This window comes from Melanostigma gelatinosum, assembly GCF_949748355.1.
Source record: "Melanostigma gelatinosum genome assembly, chromosome: 21".
Lineage (NCBI taxonomy): Eukaryota > Metazoa > Chordata > Actinopteri > Perciformes > Zoarcidae > Melanostigma > Melanostigma gelatinosum.
This window is the reverse complement of record NC_136654.1, coordinates 7,198,993-7,211,460: the sequence shown is the minus strand read 5'-3', so window position 1 is coordinate 7,211,460 and position 12,468 is coordinate 7,198,993. Positions and strand designations below refer to the sequence as shown.

Here is a 12,468-nt window from a genome sequence, read left to right as displayed (position 1 = left end):
ACAGGGCTTGATGTTACAGAAAGTGCATTCCAGTGAACACAGCGTATGAAAGCCAAGCGGTGCACAAGGCATCATAATCTAATGTAAGGATCATCTTTTCATATCATGATTGTAAGATGCAAATAAAAAGGCCAACAAGAGTTCTGGCTTGACAAAAAATCGGAGTCAATAATACATGAAAGAATACAGAGCTTTACTAGCTTTAATAGGATTACTATTCCAGTCTCGTATGAATCAACAAAGTCAGCAACACAAAGAGTCAGACCCATCATGCACGATCAACAAGATATCCCAGGGGAAGCAGTGGCCAACATCGTGCCAAGCTGATGCTTCAGCAGAATATGCACACGTCAGCAAAGCATTCTTATTCAAGCACACAATTTCATCATTAAAGTACCCTCTATCAAACGGAGCAGAGGGGAAGTTGCAGCAAAGATGTGGTGCAAGCCCAAAGGCAGGCCAGCGCCACACACAGAAAATCCAGCGTTACGGTGAGCTAAACCTGCAAAAACTGTAGATGCACATAACGTTTTACAGTGACCAGCAGAATAAGAGTCAGATGGCCGATAGGCTCAATGTGCCTGCAGGGGATGGGGCTGTGCAGCGCTATCCCCTTTCTCCTGGTTTCCTGCTGGTCTACGTGCAAAAGCAGCGGCTCGCAGAACGTCTTAAGAGGAGCCGTATTTAACATTCTGAACATTAACACAGCAGCAAACAGCCATTTGCTACGTAAAGATATAGAGAAGTAATGTCTAGCCTCTACGGCCGTGCATGCTTTTAGTGTGTGCTATTGTTGAGTTGAAGCATTCGATTGCTTTATTCTGGACTCTACAAGCTTACATGTACATTTGATTCTCAAAAGCTTATATCTAAAATCAATATTAGACAGAAAGAATGTCCCCCACTAGTCCCGCGCTGTGACAGAAGTTAAAGAGTGGTTAGATAAGGCTGATGTGAGCATCAGTTGAGTTGTTCTCTTCAGTCCGACAGCATCTGAGGAGTCACTCGTTATTTGTCAGATCTTTTTTCGACCTGCACTTCTTTGCCGCCTTTTTCCCCCTCAGCATACAAAACAACTGCACGGTGAAGAATGCTTTCCGAGATCCAGCTGGAAATAAAGATCAAAAAACCGTCAGACTCTATAATTGATCTGTTGTACATAAGACAGTAAATACACACATGGGCACGTAGTGTTGGCTGTATCATTATCAAGCAAAACAGATCATGTTCATCAGAAATGTGAAAAAACACAGTGTTGTTTTAATTAATGCCCCATCACTCCAGCTGTTCTTGTTGACATGATCAAATTGTGGTTTTTGTTTTAATGTACAGAACAATGCATGTGAGTGGTCCAAGAACCTGAACTGAAATGCAACATAATTGATAAGTTTGTGTAACTGTTGTGTAAATATCAGCATAATTACATGTCACATAAAAATTACAAAAATGTTCATCTCGCACATCACACACTTGTTATTAAATAACTCATTAGTTATTGCAATGGATTGCAATACTTCCACACCAATATAATACGACACCATGTAGAAAGGATGCTTCATTTGTTCACCTGTGTGCAGACCGTCTTGACTGCTTCTTCAGTGCACGGGCAAGTCAAAAGTCCCGTTCTCTCATGAAACAGACAGTCTACATGGAGTTCCACGCCACGGTGCGCCTGCTCTGTCTTCGGCAAAATGTAGTCTTTGTCGAAAGTGTGATGCATCGCCACCAGGATCAGCCTCGGATTCGGTTGATTGCCTTCTGCACAGACATAAAACACAGATCATATTCTGTAGCTGTAAAAGACGAAACATAACAGAACATTTTTATGCGCATTTTGGGTTTCTGCATGTTTACCTGGGACGCTGGATAACGCTGAGTCAATGTCGGTCTGATAACGACTGACAATGGGGCAGAAGACAATAATCACGTCGCTCTTCTCGGGTGAGTCCACGACCTTTGCTCCTTCATTGGTGAGTTTTTGTAGAAACGCCTCGTGAGACTCCAGAGTCTTCCCGGCTACATGTGCGTAAATCCTTGTCATTTTTCCTGAAAACAAAAAAAAGAAATTGACAGAATCTTTCCTTTTAGAACCTTTTTAACTTCTCAAAAAGACATACTAAATATAATTTCATCAGCTTGATACTATTTTATGAGAATAGCTTACAGACACATTTTTGAACTGACGTCATCTGCTGCAGAAAAGACACAGCTGCAGACTGTTGTCACGTGCTCCATATCTGCGACTTGCTGCGCAGCTACTCGAGTTTGTTCATAAGAGGTCTAACAGGAAGTTAAAATGCCCAAAATACACTGGAACTACGCAGGATAATGTGCAGTACACCTCGTGCCTGTTCATGAGTGAATGAAATTAAACAAAATGAGTATTTGTTCATACACTGGATATAAAATAAAACATGAAATATTTCATTATTTTGAGTAAACATACAGCAGTGGCGTCTGAGAGAGCCCAACCAATGAACAGGTAAAGCCAATGTTAACACACAAGTGTCAACTTTTTCAACAAGCCACAGCGAACCTGAAAGGTATTTAAACCTTTTTGTTTTTCACAAAAGGCAATGGAATAAGTAGATCACCACATATTTGACAGGAGCCAATAAAGCTGATTCTGATTCTGATCTTTTTGAACTTCTTGATCACCACTTGATCGAGACTTAGCTCTGTAGCATTCACCGAATCTTTAACAATATGCATGTAAAGGCTATATCGAGTCAACTTACTGTTTTAAAATCGAGTTGTTCCGTCTCTGAAGTTGACACGAAAATGGAAATCCGATCGATCGTCCTTTGAAGCTTCCACTTTCACTTCAGATCAGATTTGAAAAACAGATGCATTGCTGCAGTCTGACCGGCAGGTGTCAGTGTTGTGACATTGTTGGGATGAAGTTGCTGTTTGACCTGAACGGCAGCCCTGGCCTATATTTAAGTCAGAATCAAAGATCTATATCACAGCAGATATCTAGAGGTGTTATACATACATGTGTGGTGACACTCTAATGAGCAGCTCTCTACTTATTGCTTACAGGACCGACAATCAGCTGCAGATACCAAACGTACTGGTTTATATTCCTGGCTTTAGCGTTACATCTGTTCATACCCTCAGTATCTGGACGACTAGACCACTTGACTGCCTACGGTCAGGAGTAAATCATTCATTTGAGTCGTCTTTTTCAAACTGCATTCACATCATAACACTGACACGCAAACATCACCGTGACTGCATGTTTGTCACTAAACAAACCAGTTTCTAAAGGGGGTGTAATCTGTCTCCGTGGGAGTGATTCTTCACCCATCTGGAGTGTAAAGTCGTCTGTATCTGCACCGAGCGTGTCAGGACGAGCTGACGCTTCCGACCTCAGGCTTCACTGACCTCTGACAAATGAGCAGCGGTGCTGATGGAGCGGTCAGTGGGCAAACCGCGGCCTTTATTCTGTGAGGTCCAGAAGGCAACCTGCAATATTAAGAAAAGGGCATTCAGCTTTCACAGACACTCAGGTTTGTTCTGATTTGTTTCCCATAAAATCTATCATGTCATGTCATAGGCTCCAGTGCAAGACTTCCTGGTTGTAAAACTAATCTTATTTTCTTCAAAATGCAACATTGCTGAGTTAGTTTATCTCAGTATAAAGGGCTTAAATCTTTCTACAGGGGTACTGTGTCCTTTCCTATTTGATCTATGTTGAAATAAATTGTTTCTCATTCTTCCTCTGTCGCAGTACATCCGTCTAAAAAGGATGCCCTGTTCTCTAATAACCTAAAACAAGACATATGTTCTGTAAATTAAACTCAGGTTAAGCTGCTTTCAGCAACATCAATCAACAAATAAAGAAACAAGCGGCAGAAACAAGCCGCACACTCGGCAGAGGTGATTATAACATTTAATCACTGAGCCCTATATCGCCAAAGCTTCGCAGGCTTCTCGCCCCCAAGGTTTGATTTACCCGCCCTCTTCCTGGGGGAAAATCTCATTCACGAGACGGATTGCTGAGCGGGCCTCTGCGACCGGCCCCGATAAATCATTCTTTAATCAGAGGCCTCTGAGATTGGGCGCAGACACCCGCGGGAGCACCGCTTGTGACACCTCAACTCCTCCCTGTGCGTCTCTGCAGTCCGGGGGAGTTTTCATCCTCTTCTGTTTCCTCCTCGGCCTTGTCTGCATTTGTATCAGTCACGAGGAAACTAAGAGGGATGATCCACAACTGCACCCCAAACACATCCTCGTCAAGGAGCGCAGCGATTCTAAAGGAGACCTGGGACGAGATCACTGGTTTGAGGCTCCAAGAGAATCAGGAGCTGGATTACTGACCGGGCAAAGAGGGAAGCACAGAGTGGGAGGAACAGGGGGTTAATAGGGGCCCTTTTTTTTGCACCAGGGTCCCCCAGGCAGGTTAATCCGGCCATGCTCTGGTTTCCAAAATGGGGGGGGGGCTCCAAGAAACTCCTGGCAATTCTGTTGCTATATGACTCAATAAATCCCTAGATGGTGCACAACTCTGGTTGGAGTTTTTTTTCTTGTTATCTGCAAACTCAAGACAGACAACAACGAGATTATTATATGACAGGAAAGTAGGATGTCAATGAAACAAAACCTTCATCACAGGAAGTTCATCTGTGGGCCGCTGACATGAAAACATTTGGGCACACTCGTCTTGTCGTTGTTTGTTATTGTCACCGGAAGATCATGTTGAGGAGAGTTTTCTCTCACGTCATGAGTGGGAATTAAGTGGAAATACGTTTTGGTTTTTATGATGAAATGTCAGACAATCGTGAAAAATGTCACGGTTGGTCGAATTATTTGTCCAAAAAAATCTAAAATATTCAGTTTACTTTTTATCAAATACGACTACAGAAATGAAGGAAATATCATTTGATAATCGGCAGCTGTGAATTTCTGGGCATTTCCAAAATAAATGGAGATTACTTGTCGCTTGAGTTTTTGTTGAGCAAAATATTAACAAAATACCAATAATGACTCAATTTTAGCTGATAGTCGAGTATCAACAACCTGCGTGCTATTCTGAGCAGTAACCTCACCATTCTTCTGTTACCGTGGGAATTCTGGAACTTTTGATCAAATTTCATGATCTTCATCAGCAGATGGAGTTCACCCATGTTGTTGAATTGTAGACGTTGAATTATTGATGTTCAATATTTCTTTTCTTTTTTTTCTGACAGATTTCAAGCTGACACGTACACTGGCTCAAGTAAAACTCAACTGATAACTTGAACATAAGCTTTGTGGACAAACCCTGAAGTAAAACCACAACTTAGTGCAACATCTTGAAATTAAAGGTAGAAACAGAAAAGAGGAAACTACACTGAATGACCCTCTGGGTGGTTACGGTCATGCAAGTATTCAGCCATAAATGTTCATGCGTTTCATCCTGACGTCTTGAATTCTCACATGCTGTTCGGTGTGAATGTGTGAATCCTTAGATAAAATGTCACAACACTGATGTGTACATCCTTGTCACCTGCATCAGCCACATTTAAACGTATTCAAATTGTACGCTGAATCTCATCTTGATGGAAAAACATTCACATATGGTGATGCATTTATTTGGCAGATCATATATAAGCCTGCATGTTTACTATGCAGCAGCTATATCCTGTGATTTACCGAAAGGAGAAACCCACATGATGGAAAGCGAGTACAGTCGGATGAATGAGGAAGGCGCTGAATACTACTTCTTCTTTTTTGAATGCAAAGATGCTCTGACGTCACCGTGTTGAATTATTCTTGTGTCGGTTTGGAGCAGTCAGACCCAGAGAGCGCATTCCTGCTGCTTCTTACTCGTGCGTGGTGACCATGGAGTCGTCCATGAGTTTTACAGCAGGATGACATTTCCAAAGTCAGTGCGCAACGAAGGATGCCGTTCAATGAACGAACTGAAGAGATGGGACACCGACGGATTGTGTGAATATGTGCTCCGCCATGAAGTGGCGCAAGTGGTGACTGCCAACTGACAAGACGCAGAAGTTGTCTTATTTATTTTTCTTCTGCTCTGGAGACAGTGGACACTTCAGACACTTTTAACGACTTCAACAACCAGAAAGGACGGAACGCAACATCCATTAGAAAACCATGCACTGTTCATATCCATGGAGAGATGGCATGCGTGCTCCTCTTCAGTCGAATCCTTCCCTTCTCACACCGGCTCACAAGAACATCCATTTGCTTATTGTCGCTTTTCCTGTCTTATGTGTGCTACTGTGCACTATTCCCTGCAGATACCGTCATGCAAAAGCCAGGTGATCCGACGCCCAGCTGTCAGCGCGTCCTGGCCGATGGAGCCAAAAGGCGCATTCAGAAATCACCGTCGTCCTGCGTTTTGCCGTTGGACGCGAGACCGAGCAGCGATGAGGCATCTCGGCCAAAAACCGACCAAAGACCCCCCTCGACTCTCCACGTCGACACGCCCAGTCCTCCAATGGGCAACTTAAAGTTCGGCAATAAAAAGTTACCGAACGCCATCATCGTCGGTGTAAAAAAAGGAGGCACCAGAGCGGTTTTGGAGTTCATAAGGATCCATCCGGACGTGCGAGCGGCCGGCACCGAGACGCACTTCTTCGACAGGCACTATGACAGAGGCCTGGAGTGGTACAGGTAAGAGCATGACTCACTTGCACAGGTGTATGTATGTCTGTAACCAAATTGTAGATGACCTGCAAATGGCACCACGAGTACAGTTACAATGTGCCAGGAAATTAGAGATGAATTGTACACGTTTCTACTCTTGGACAGTTAAAACTGAATTACACCAGAAACTGTTTTGCAGTTTTGTAAAAGGGATGAGTAATTATTAGCTTTAATTAGTAAAGGTGTAGCCTTTTTCATTTGGCCGGGGCCTCTGGGAGTCTCTGGACATTTGACGGCCAGCTGTGCTTGTATCCTTAAATCTGCATTTCTTCAGCCTAACTGAATGATGATGATATAAAATACTGCCAAATGACAATGACGATATTTGGTCAATACAGATGTCTAATTGAATCCCACATTTCTTTAAATGGAATTTAAAGGGAGTTCATAGTTTGTAGCTATGGTGTTTTTTTTCTTCTTTCAATGAAAAATGAAAGAAGTCTTTACGAGCCCGTCTATTCCTGAGGGTGTTCCCTGACAAACACTTCAAGTAATTCAAACACAAGCAAAAGCTGAGACAAATGGTGGCCTCATGCCTTCTGCAAGTTCCAGTACTGCACGTGAAAAAAAAATCACATTAAATCAGCTGCTTACTGTCAAATATGCGATCTGTCCCCCTCCCTCCCCTTGGTGCCGCTCTGTGTACATTCTCTTTTGCGGAGGATAAACAACCTGGGTGTGTTTTTTTTTTTCCTCTGCAGTCTCACAACCCGTTTCACCTTCTTATTGCAGGAAACTTTGGAGGCCCGAGCTCCGTTTACATCGGCAGAAAAGTGGCCCTCTTGTTTTGATGTACCGTAGAGCAATTCATCCGATTTCTCACAAAATCCAACCATCTCGAGGCAAACGGCAGAAGCTGCAGCATGCAGGCCTGCTGTCGCTGGCAGGCCTCTGAGCTATTGACTTGTTTGTATGTGGCAATTCAATTCATCTCAAAATGAACGTCAAAGTAAAGGATTTATTTCTAAAGTGCCACAGGAAGCATCTTTTACTCTGTGCAACTCACGACGACAGTTTCAAGACATGAAACGTCCATGTCGTATATTTTAACTCTTTGTTTACAGATTTAGATCAGAAATATTCTGGTTTAGTCGTGAAATATCCCGCACACATGCAGAGCAACCAATCACACAACAAACACACTCACTCATGCTAATGAGTGGCTGTCATGCAGCCTAGAGAAGGGATGTGTATCAGTAGTATCGGAGTACAATTATAAAGTGAAAATATCCCCACTAATTGGCACTTTTCAGGGCGGTTTGCAGCTGAAGTCCTTTTTATCTCAGAGATGTGAACCCTCGTCTATTACCGCAGTTTGATTGTCAGCTGTCAAGAAAAGGTCAAATGCCAAGCCACTGACGTTTGAGGATTGCTTTGAAAACAAACGGTTGCTTCTCAGGAAACATTCAGACTCTTATCAATGAAGCACAAACTGTTGTTTTGAACAGTTGCAGTCTCATTCTCAACATGCAAATGAGTAGAAATGCAAAAATGAGTCAGAGTTAGCAGTGCTGAAGGCTGGAGTGGGCATTCACACTCCAGTGGAGAATAAAAAAAAAAACGTTATTTCACAGGTTGTTTTGGGTGCAACAAACCTTCCAAGAATGCTTCAGGATTCATTTCTCCTCCGTTTCAACCAACTTCATACTGTGGTACATTGTTGTACCAGCTACATCGGCAGCTGCCGTGGTTGGAGTTCAGGTATTAAATGAAACAGACATGATTAAAAAGAAAAAAAAGCCATTGAAACTTAGAGTCTAAGATGAAGGAGGCAAACAAAACACCACACAGCAACAGAAGATCCCAATGAAGAACTGACAGAAAGGGGAGCGCAGAGAGTAAATACACAAGAAAAGGAGGGAGCTAACGAGGGGCAGGTGACAGCAGGGCTGACGAGCAGCAGGTGAAGCTCATTAGGGGGGTAGGGCCGACAATCCCACAGGCGGGAAACGGACGAGACACAAGAGTGGAAGACTTTCAAACCACAACAGGAAACAAAGTGTAACGAAAACCCTAGGACCGTGACGCCAGCTAGTTAAGACATAACGTGATGCATCGCTCGTGTGTATTTGTCAGACATCATTCAAATTCACGAGTTAAAGCCACTGTGTGTAGGATCACAACATTTCTGAAATGTTGCCCCTTAGTGGGAGTATTGCCCCTTAGTGGGAGTATTGCCCCTTAGTGGGAGTATTGGTGAAATGGGGATGAAAACAGCACAGACTGAACCAATCTTTTTCTTGTTTTTCTTCAAAACAAAAACCATCAGAATCATTTGGAAGATGCTATAAAATTTCAACACGAAGAGCAGGAGCTTTAGTTTACAGGCAATTCGTTGATTAATCGAATGAATCAACAAGTATTTGGGTAATTAATTAAGTCGTTTTAAGTACAAAAGCCAAACATTCTCATGTTTAAGGTTCTAAAATGTGAACATTTGTCTTAACATGACCGTAAATTAAATATATTTAGGTTTCTGGTCCAACCAAACAAGAGACAACAACTTTCCTGTGTTATATAGACCAAATTATATATTGCTTGATGAAGGAAATACTTGGCAGCTTAATCTCTATTGACAGACTCTTTTTAAACTCTGTCCCTGGTCCTTCGTGGTTTCCAATCAAACGTCAAACTTTGACTCTGAAGGCATACCTGATCAATTCATTTCTTTCAAAAACAACACTGGCCTAGTTTCCAGACCCAGAAGCAACCTACCAGAGTCACTCTGCTGTGTTCTGTTTGCATTCACAGTGATTTATTACTCCGGAGCCATGCTGGGCTGATGCACAGGAGAGCCGTCTGCGAGACAAGTCTCCTGTGACAACAGACCACTATGAATCTGCGTCCTATTATCATTTACATCGAGAAACTGGGTTCACGTCCAAACTGGAGCTTCTCAGTTATCGAGGGGTTTTGTGCCTTTGCAAACTCACTTTTGTAATCCTGCCCTAAATAGACATCGAATACACACGGTTTCCTTTCGACTGAGTGAATGCAAGGACGCAGTGTCCTCTCTCTGAATCTATTAGTCTTTGTAGTAATGGGAGAAATTCAAACCAGCAAGAAAATCACATAAGAACACACTGAAAGAAATGTGAATGTAAATGAGAAACCTCTCTCTCACTGGACATTTTTACTTTGTGTTTCTTCCATTCAGAGGTTTAATGCCAAGGACTCTCGAAAGCCAACTCACCATGGAGAAGACACCAAGCTACTTTGTGACAAAGGAGACGCCGCACCGGATCTCCGCCATGTCCCGAGATACCAAGCTCATTGTGGTGGTGCGCGACCCCGTCACTCGTGCAATATCTGATTACACTCAGACTTTATCCAAAACCCCCGACCTACCGAGCTTCCAGGATCTGGCCTTTAGAAACCAGAGCCTGGGCATTGTGGACACGTCCTGGAACGCCATTCGGATCGGCCTGTACGCTCTGCACCTTGAAAACTGGCTCCGCTACTTCCCTCTGGCTCAGATCCACTTTGTGAGCGGGGAGCGTCTTATCACGGACCCGGCAGGGGAGTTGGCTCGGGTGCAAGACTTCCTTGGTCTAAAGCGCATTGTCACAGACAAACACTTCTATTTCAACCGCACCAAGGGCTTCCCCTGCCTTAAGAAGCCGGAGAGCAGCGGCTCGCCTCGCTGCCTGGGCAAGTCCAAGGGCAGAACTCATGTGCAGATAGACAGAGACGCTGTTGAGCAACTGCGAGACTTCTACAGACCTTACAATGTCAAGTTTTATGAAATGGTGGGTCACGATTTCAAGTGGGAGTAGAGGTTTGAGAGATATTTCTAAATGGCACGAGAAAGATGGTTTGCCTGCATTAATATGACATGGTTAAGCCGGATAGCTAGCTATCAATTGTTGAGTGAAACTGCAATAAGCAGTATTATTTGTTTTTTTGAAGTGACGCTAATGAACATAGCTAAATCTAAGATGACATTGCTTATGCGCTGGTAATGATCAGCCAGCATCAGCATCCTGTTTGTTGCCGGATACCGCCATCGTTTCAGCCTCGGGATCACATGATTTCTTTTTCCTGTGTGCTATTGCTGACTAGATTCCCCATTTGCTGACTGGTTTAGTTTAAAAAAAAAAGAAAAAAGGGAAATTCCAGGGAATGGGATTAGTTCCTCTTAAAACCTGCTTCACGAATCACGGCAGGGCTTGAAAGCAAGACTTTGGAAAATGTCAGTGAAGTCTTCAGGGAGAGCAGAGTTAAGCTGCAGCACTGTGGTGGTAAATCTGAAATGTAAAGCCATAACGCAAGTGTGAACCACCTCATATCACATACTGTTGGTCTCATCAGTTTCTATACGGGGTGGAAGATGTTCTGTGTCCTTCGTTCCAGCATGAATCGGGTAAGTTAGCAGATGCCGTACAACATGCAGCACTTCACTTTGTTCTCTGTGCTTTCTTTGCAAAAAACAAAACATGTTTCTATATTTTTTACAAAGCTATTTAATCGGTACCTTTGCCACGATGCTTCTCCGTGAACTTCATTGAATGAAACAGAAGCACAGACACATTTTTTATTTCGTCTTATCTGAAACTGACCTCGATGTTGAATCCCTTGTTCCGTCCTTGAATGAGAACCTCTTGGAAAATGGTGGATTGTGTACCAAACCTCCCTTTTCATGTCTCGTCTGTCGAATTATTGTTTCCAACAGATTAGACCACTGACAGCTCTTATACATCCATCGCCGGCGTTGCTTCTGAAAACGCACCCTTTGAGGTTTATTGCATTCTGTAAGGTTTGTTGTGTGCCGCGGCATAGGCGGACGAGTGGGCGTATAGGTGTAAGGAATTTCAATCACTTTTCAAAGACAAAGCAGGGAACACCTAGTCGTGGCAGGTTATCAAATAGAATCTGGGACTGCATGTCACGTGACTGCAGTGAAAAGTTTGGATTTGGCTATACATGCTATGAATACCAAAGCCACACTGTCTGAGTTGGAGCCAGACTGTAAACACAAATGGGAAAATCACTTTGTGATACACAAACAGGGACACGGGAGATTGTCTTGTTGGTTCAAGCAGTGCGTCGTAAATGATTTCGGAACTCAATTTCCACATCACACATCGTGATGGCACAGGTAACGCTTCAGATTGCACTTTAAATTGATGCTTGAAATGGAAGTGTTATTACTCTGAGAATGTGTTTCCTTCACTAATAATCATGATTTCGCTCCCAATGAAATGTCGGACATGATGGTCCTCTGTGTTATCTACAGACCTCAGAAGTCGAGTGCTTTCATCTGTTTGGACAGTACTTCATCTGAAGCACCATTGGAATTCGTGTGAAGATTTCTGGGTGTTTGACACCCAAATAAAGAGGAGCTTGGGAAGCCTGAAATCTGCTCTTGTTTTCACTCCGCAGTATGTTCACACTCTCGCCTCGTTCTTTGCATCATTTGCTCACGTCGTTATATCATGCTCCAATCTCTGTGAGCCTCGCTCAGCCCAGACGTCTGCCTTTTCTCTCTCTCTCTCTCTCTCCTCACAGCTTCTCTTTCACCCGCCGTCTCTCTCTCGCTCCCTCTCCGAGCATTCATTAAACCCGCACGACCTCCAGGTGGGGCATATCGGCAGTGTGGCTGCTGATGCCCTTTCTTTTTCATCATACTCGCCGGCAGCTCATTTCTGTGGCTTGTCTGAACACACACAGGTGAGCGCGTATCCAGTCCTCACTGAGAGCTGCAACTCTCTATATCGTACACATGGGTCCTAATTAGGCCTGAGGGCTGGAGAGGAGCAATCCCCTAGAACAAGCACAGCAGAGTCTTATTAGACTCTGCTGTGTGAGCAG

General features: G+C 43.5%; 1 protein-coding gene and 1 long non-coding RNA gene across 2 annotated transcripts; one reads left to right on the top strand and one right to left on the bottom strand.

Moving 5' to 3' along the window:
* Positions 1-228: 228 nt before the first annotated feature.
* LOC306794685 lies at positions 229-2,835 on the bottom strand. The gene is made up of 4 exons (XR_013772938.1): positions 2,739-2,835; positions 1,855-2,046; positions 1,568-1,758; positions 229-1,108 (listed from the first exon to the last, which is right to left on the bottom strand). It is a non-coding gene; the product is annotated as an uncharacterized lncRNA (long non-coding RNA).
* Positions 2,836-6,100: 3,265 nt separating this feature from the next.
* On the top strand, positions 6,101-10,433 carry LOC306795123 (heparan sulfate glucosamine 3-O-sulfotransferase 2-like; the record flags this gene model as incomplete). The annotated part of the gene is made up of 2 exons (XM_079293497.1): positions 6,101-6,624; positions 9,815-10,433. The coding sequence occupies exons 1-2, from the start codon at positions 6,128-6,130 to the stop codon at positions 10,431-10,433; spliced, it is 1,116 nt and encodes a 371-aa protein (XP_079149623.1). The 5' UTR covers positions 6,101-6,127.
* Between the last annotated feature and the right edge of the window lie 2,035 nt (positions 10,434-12,468).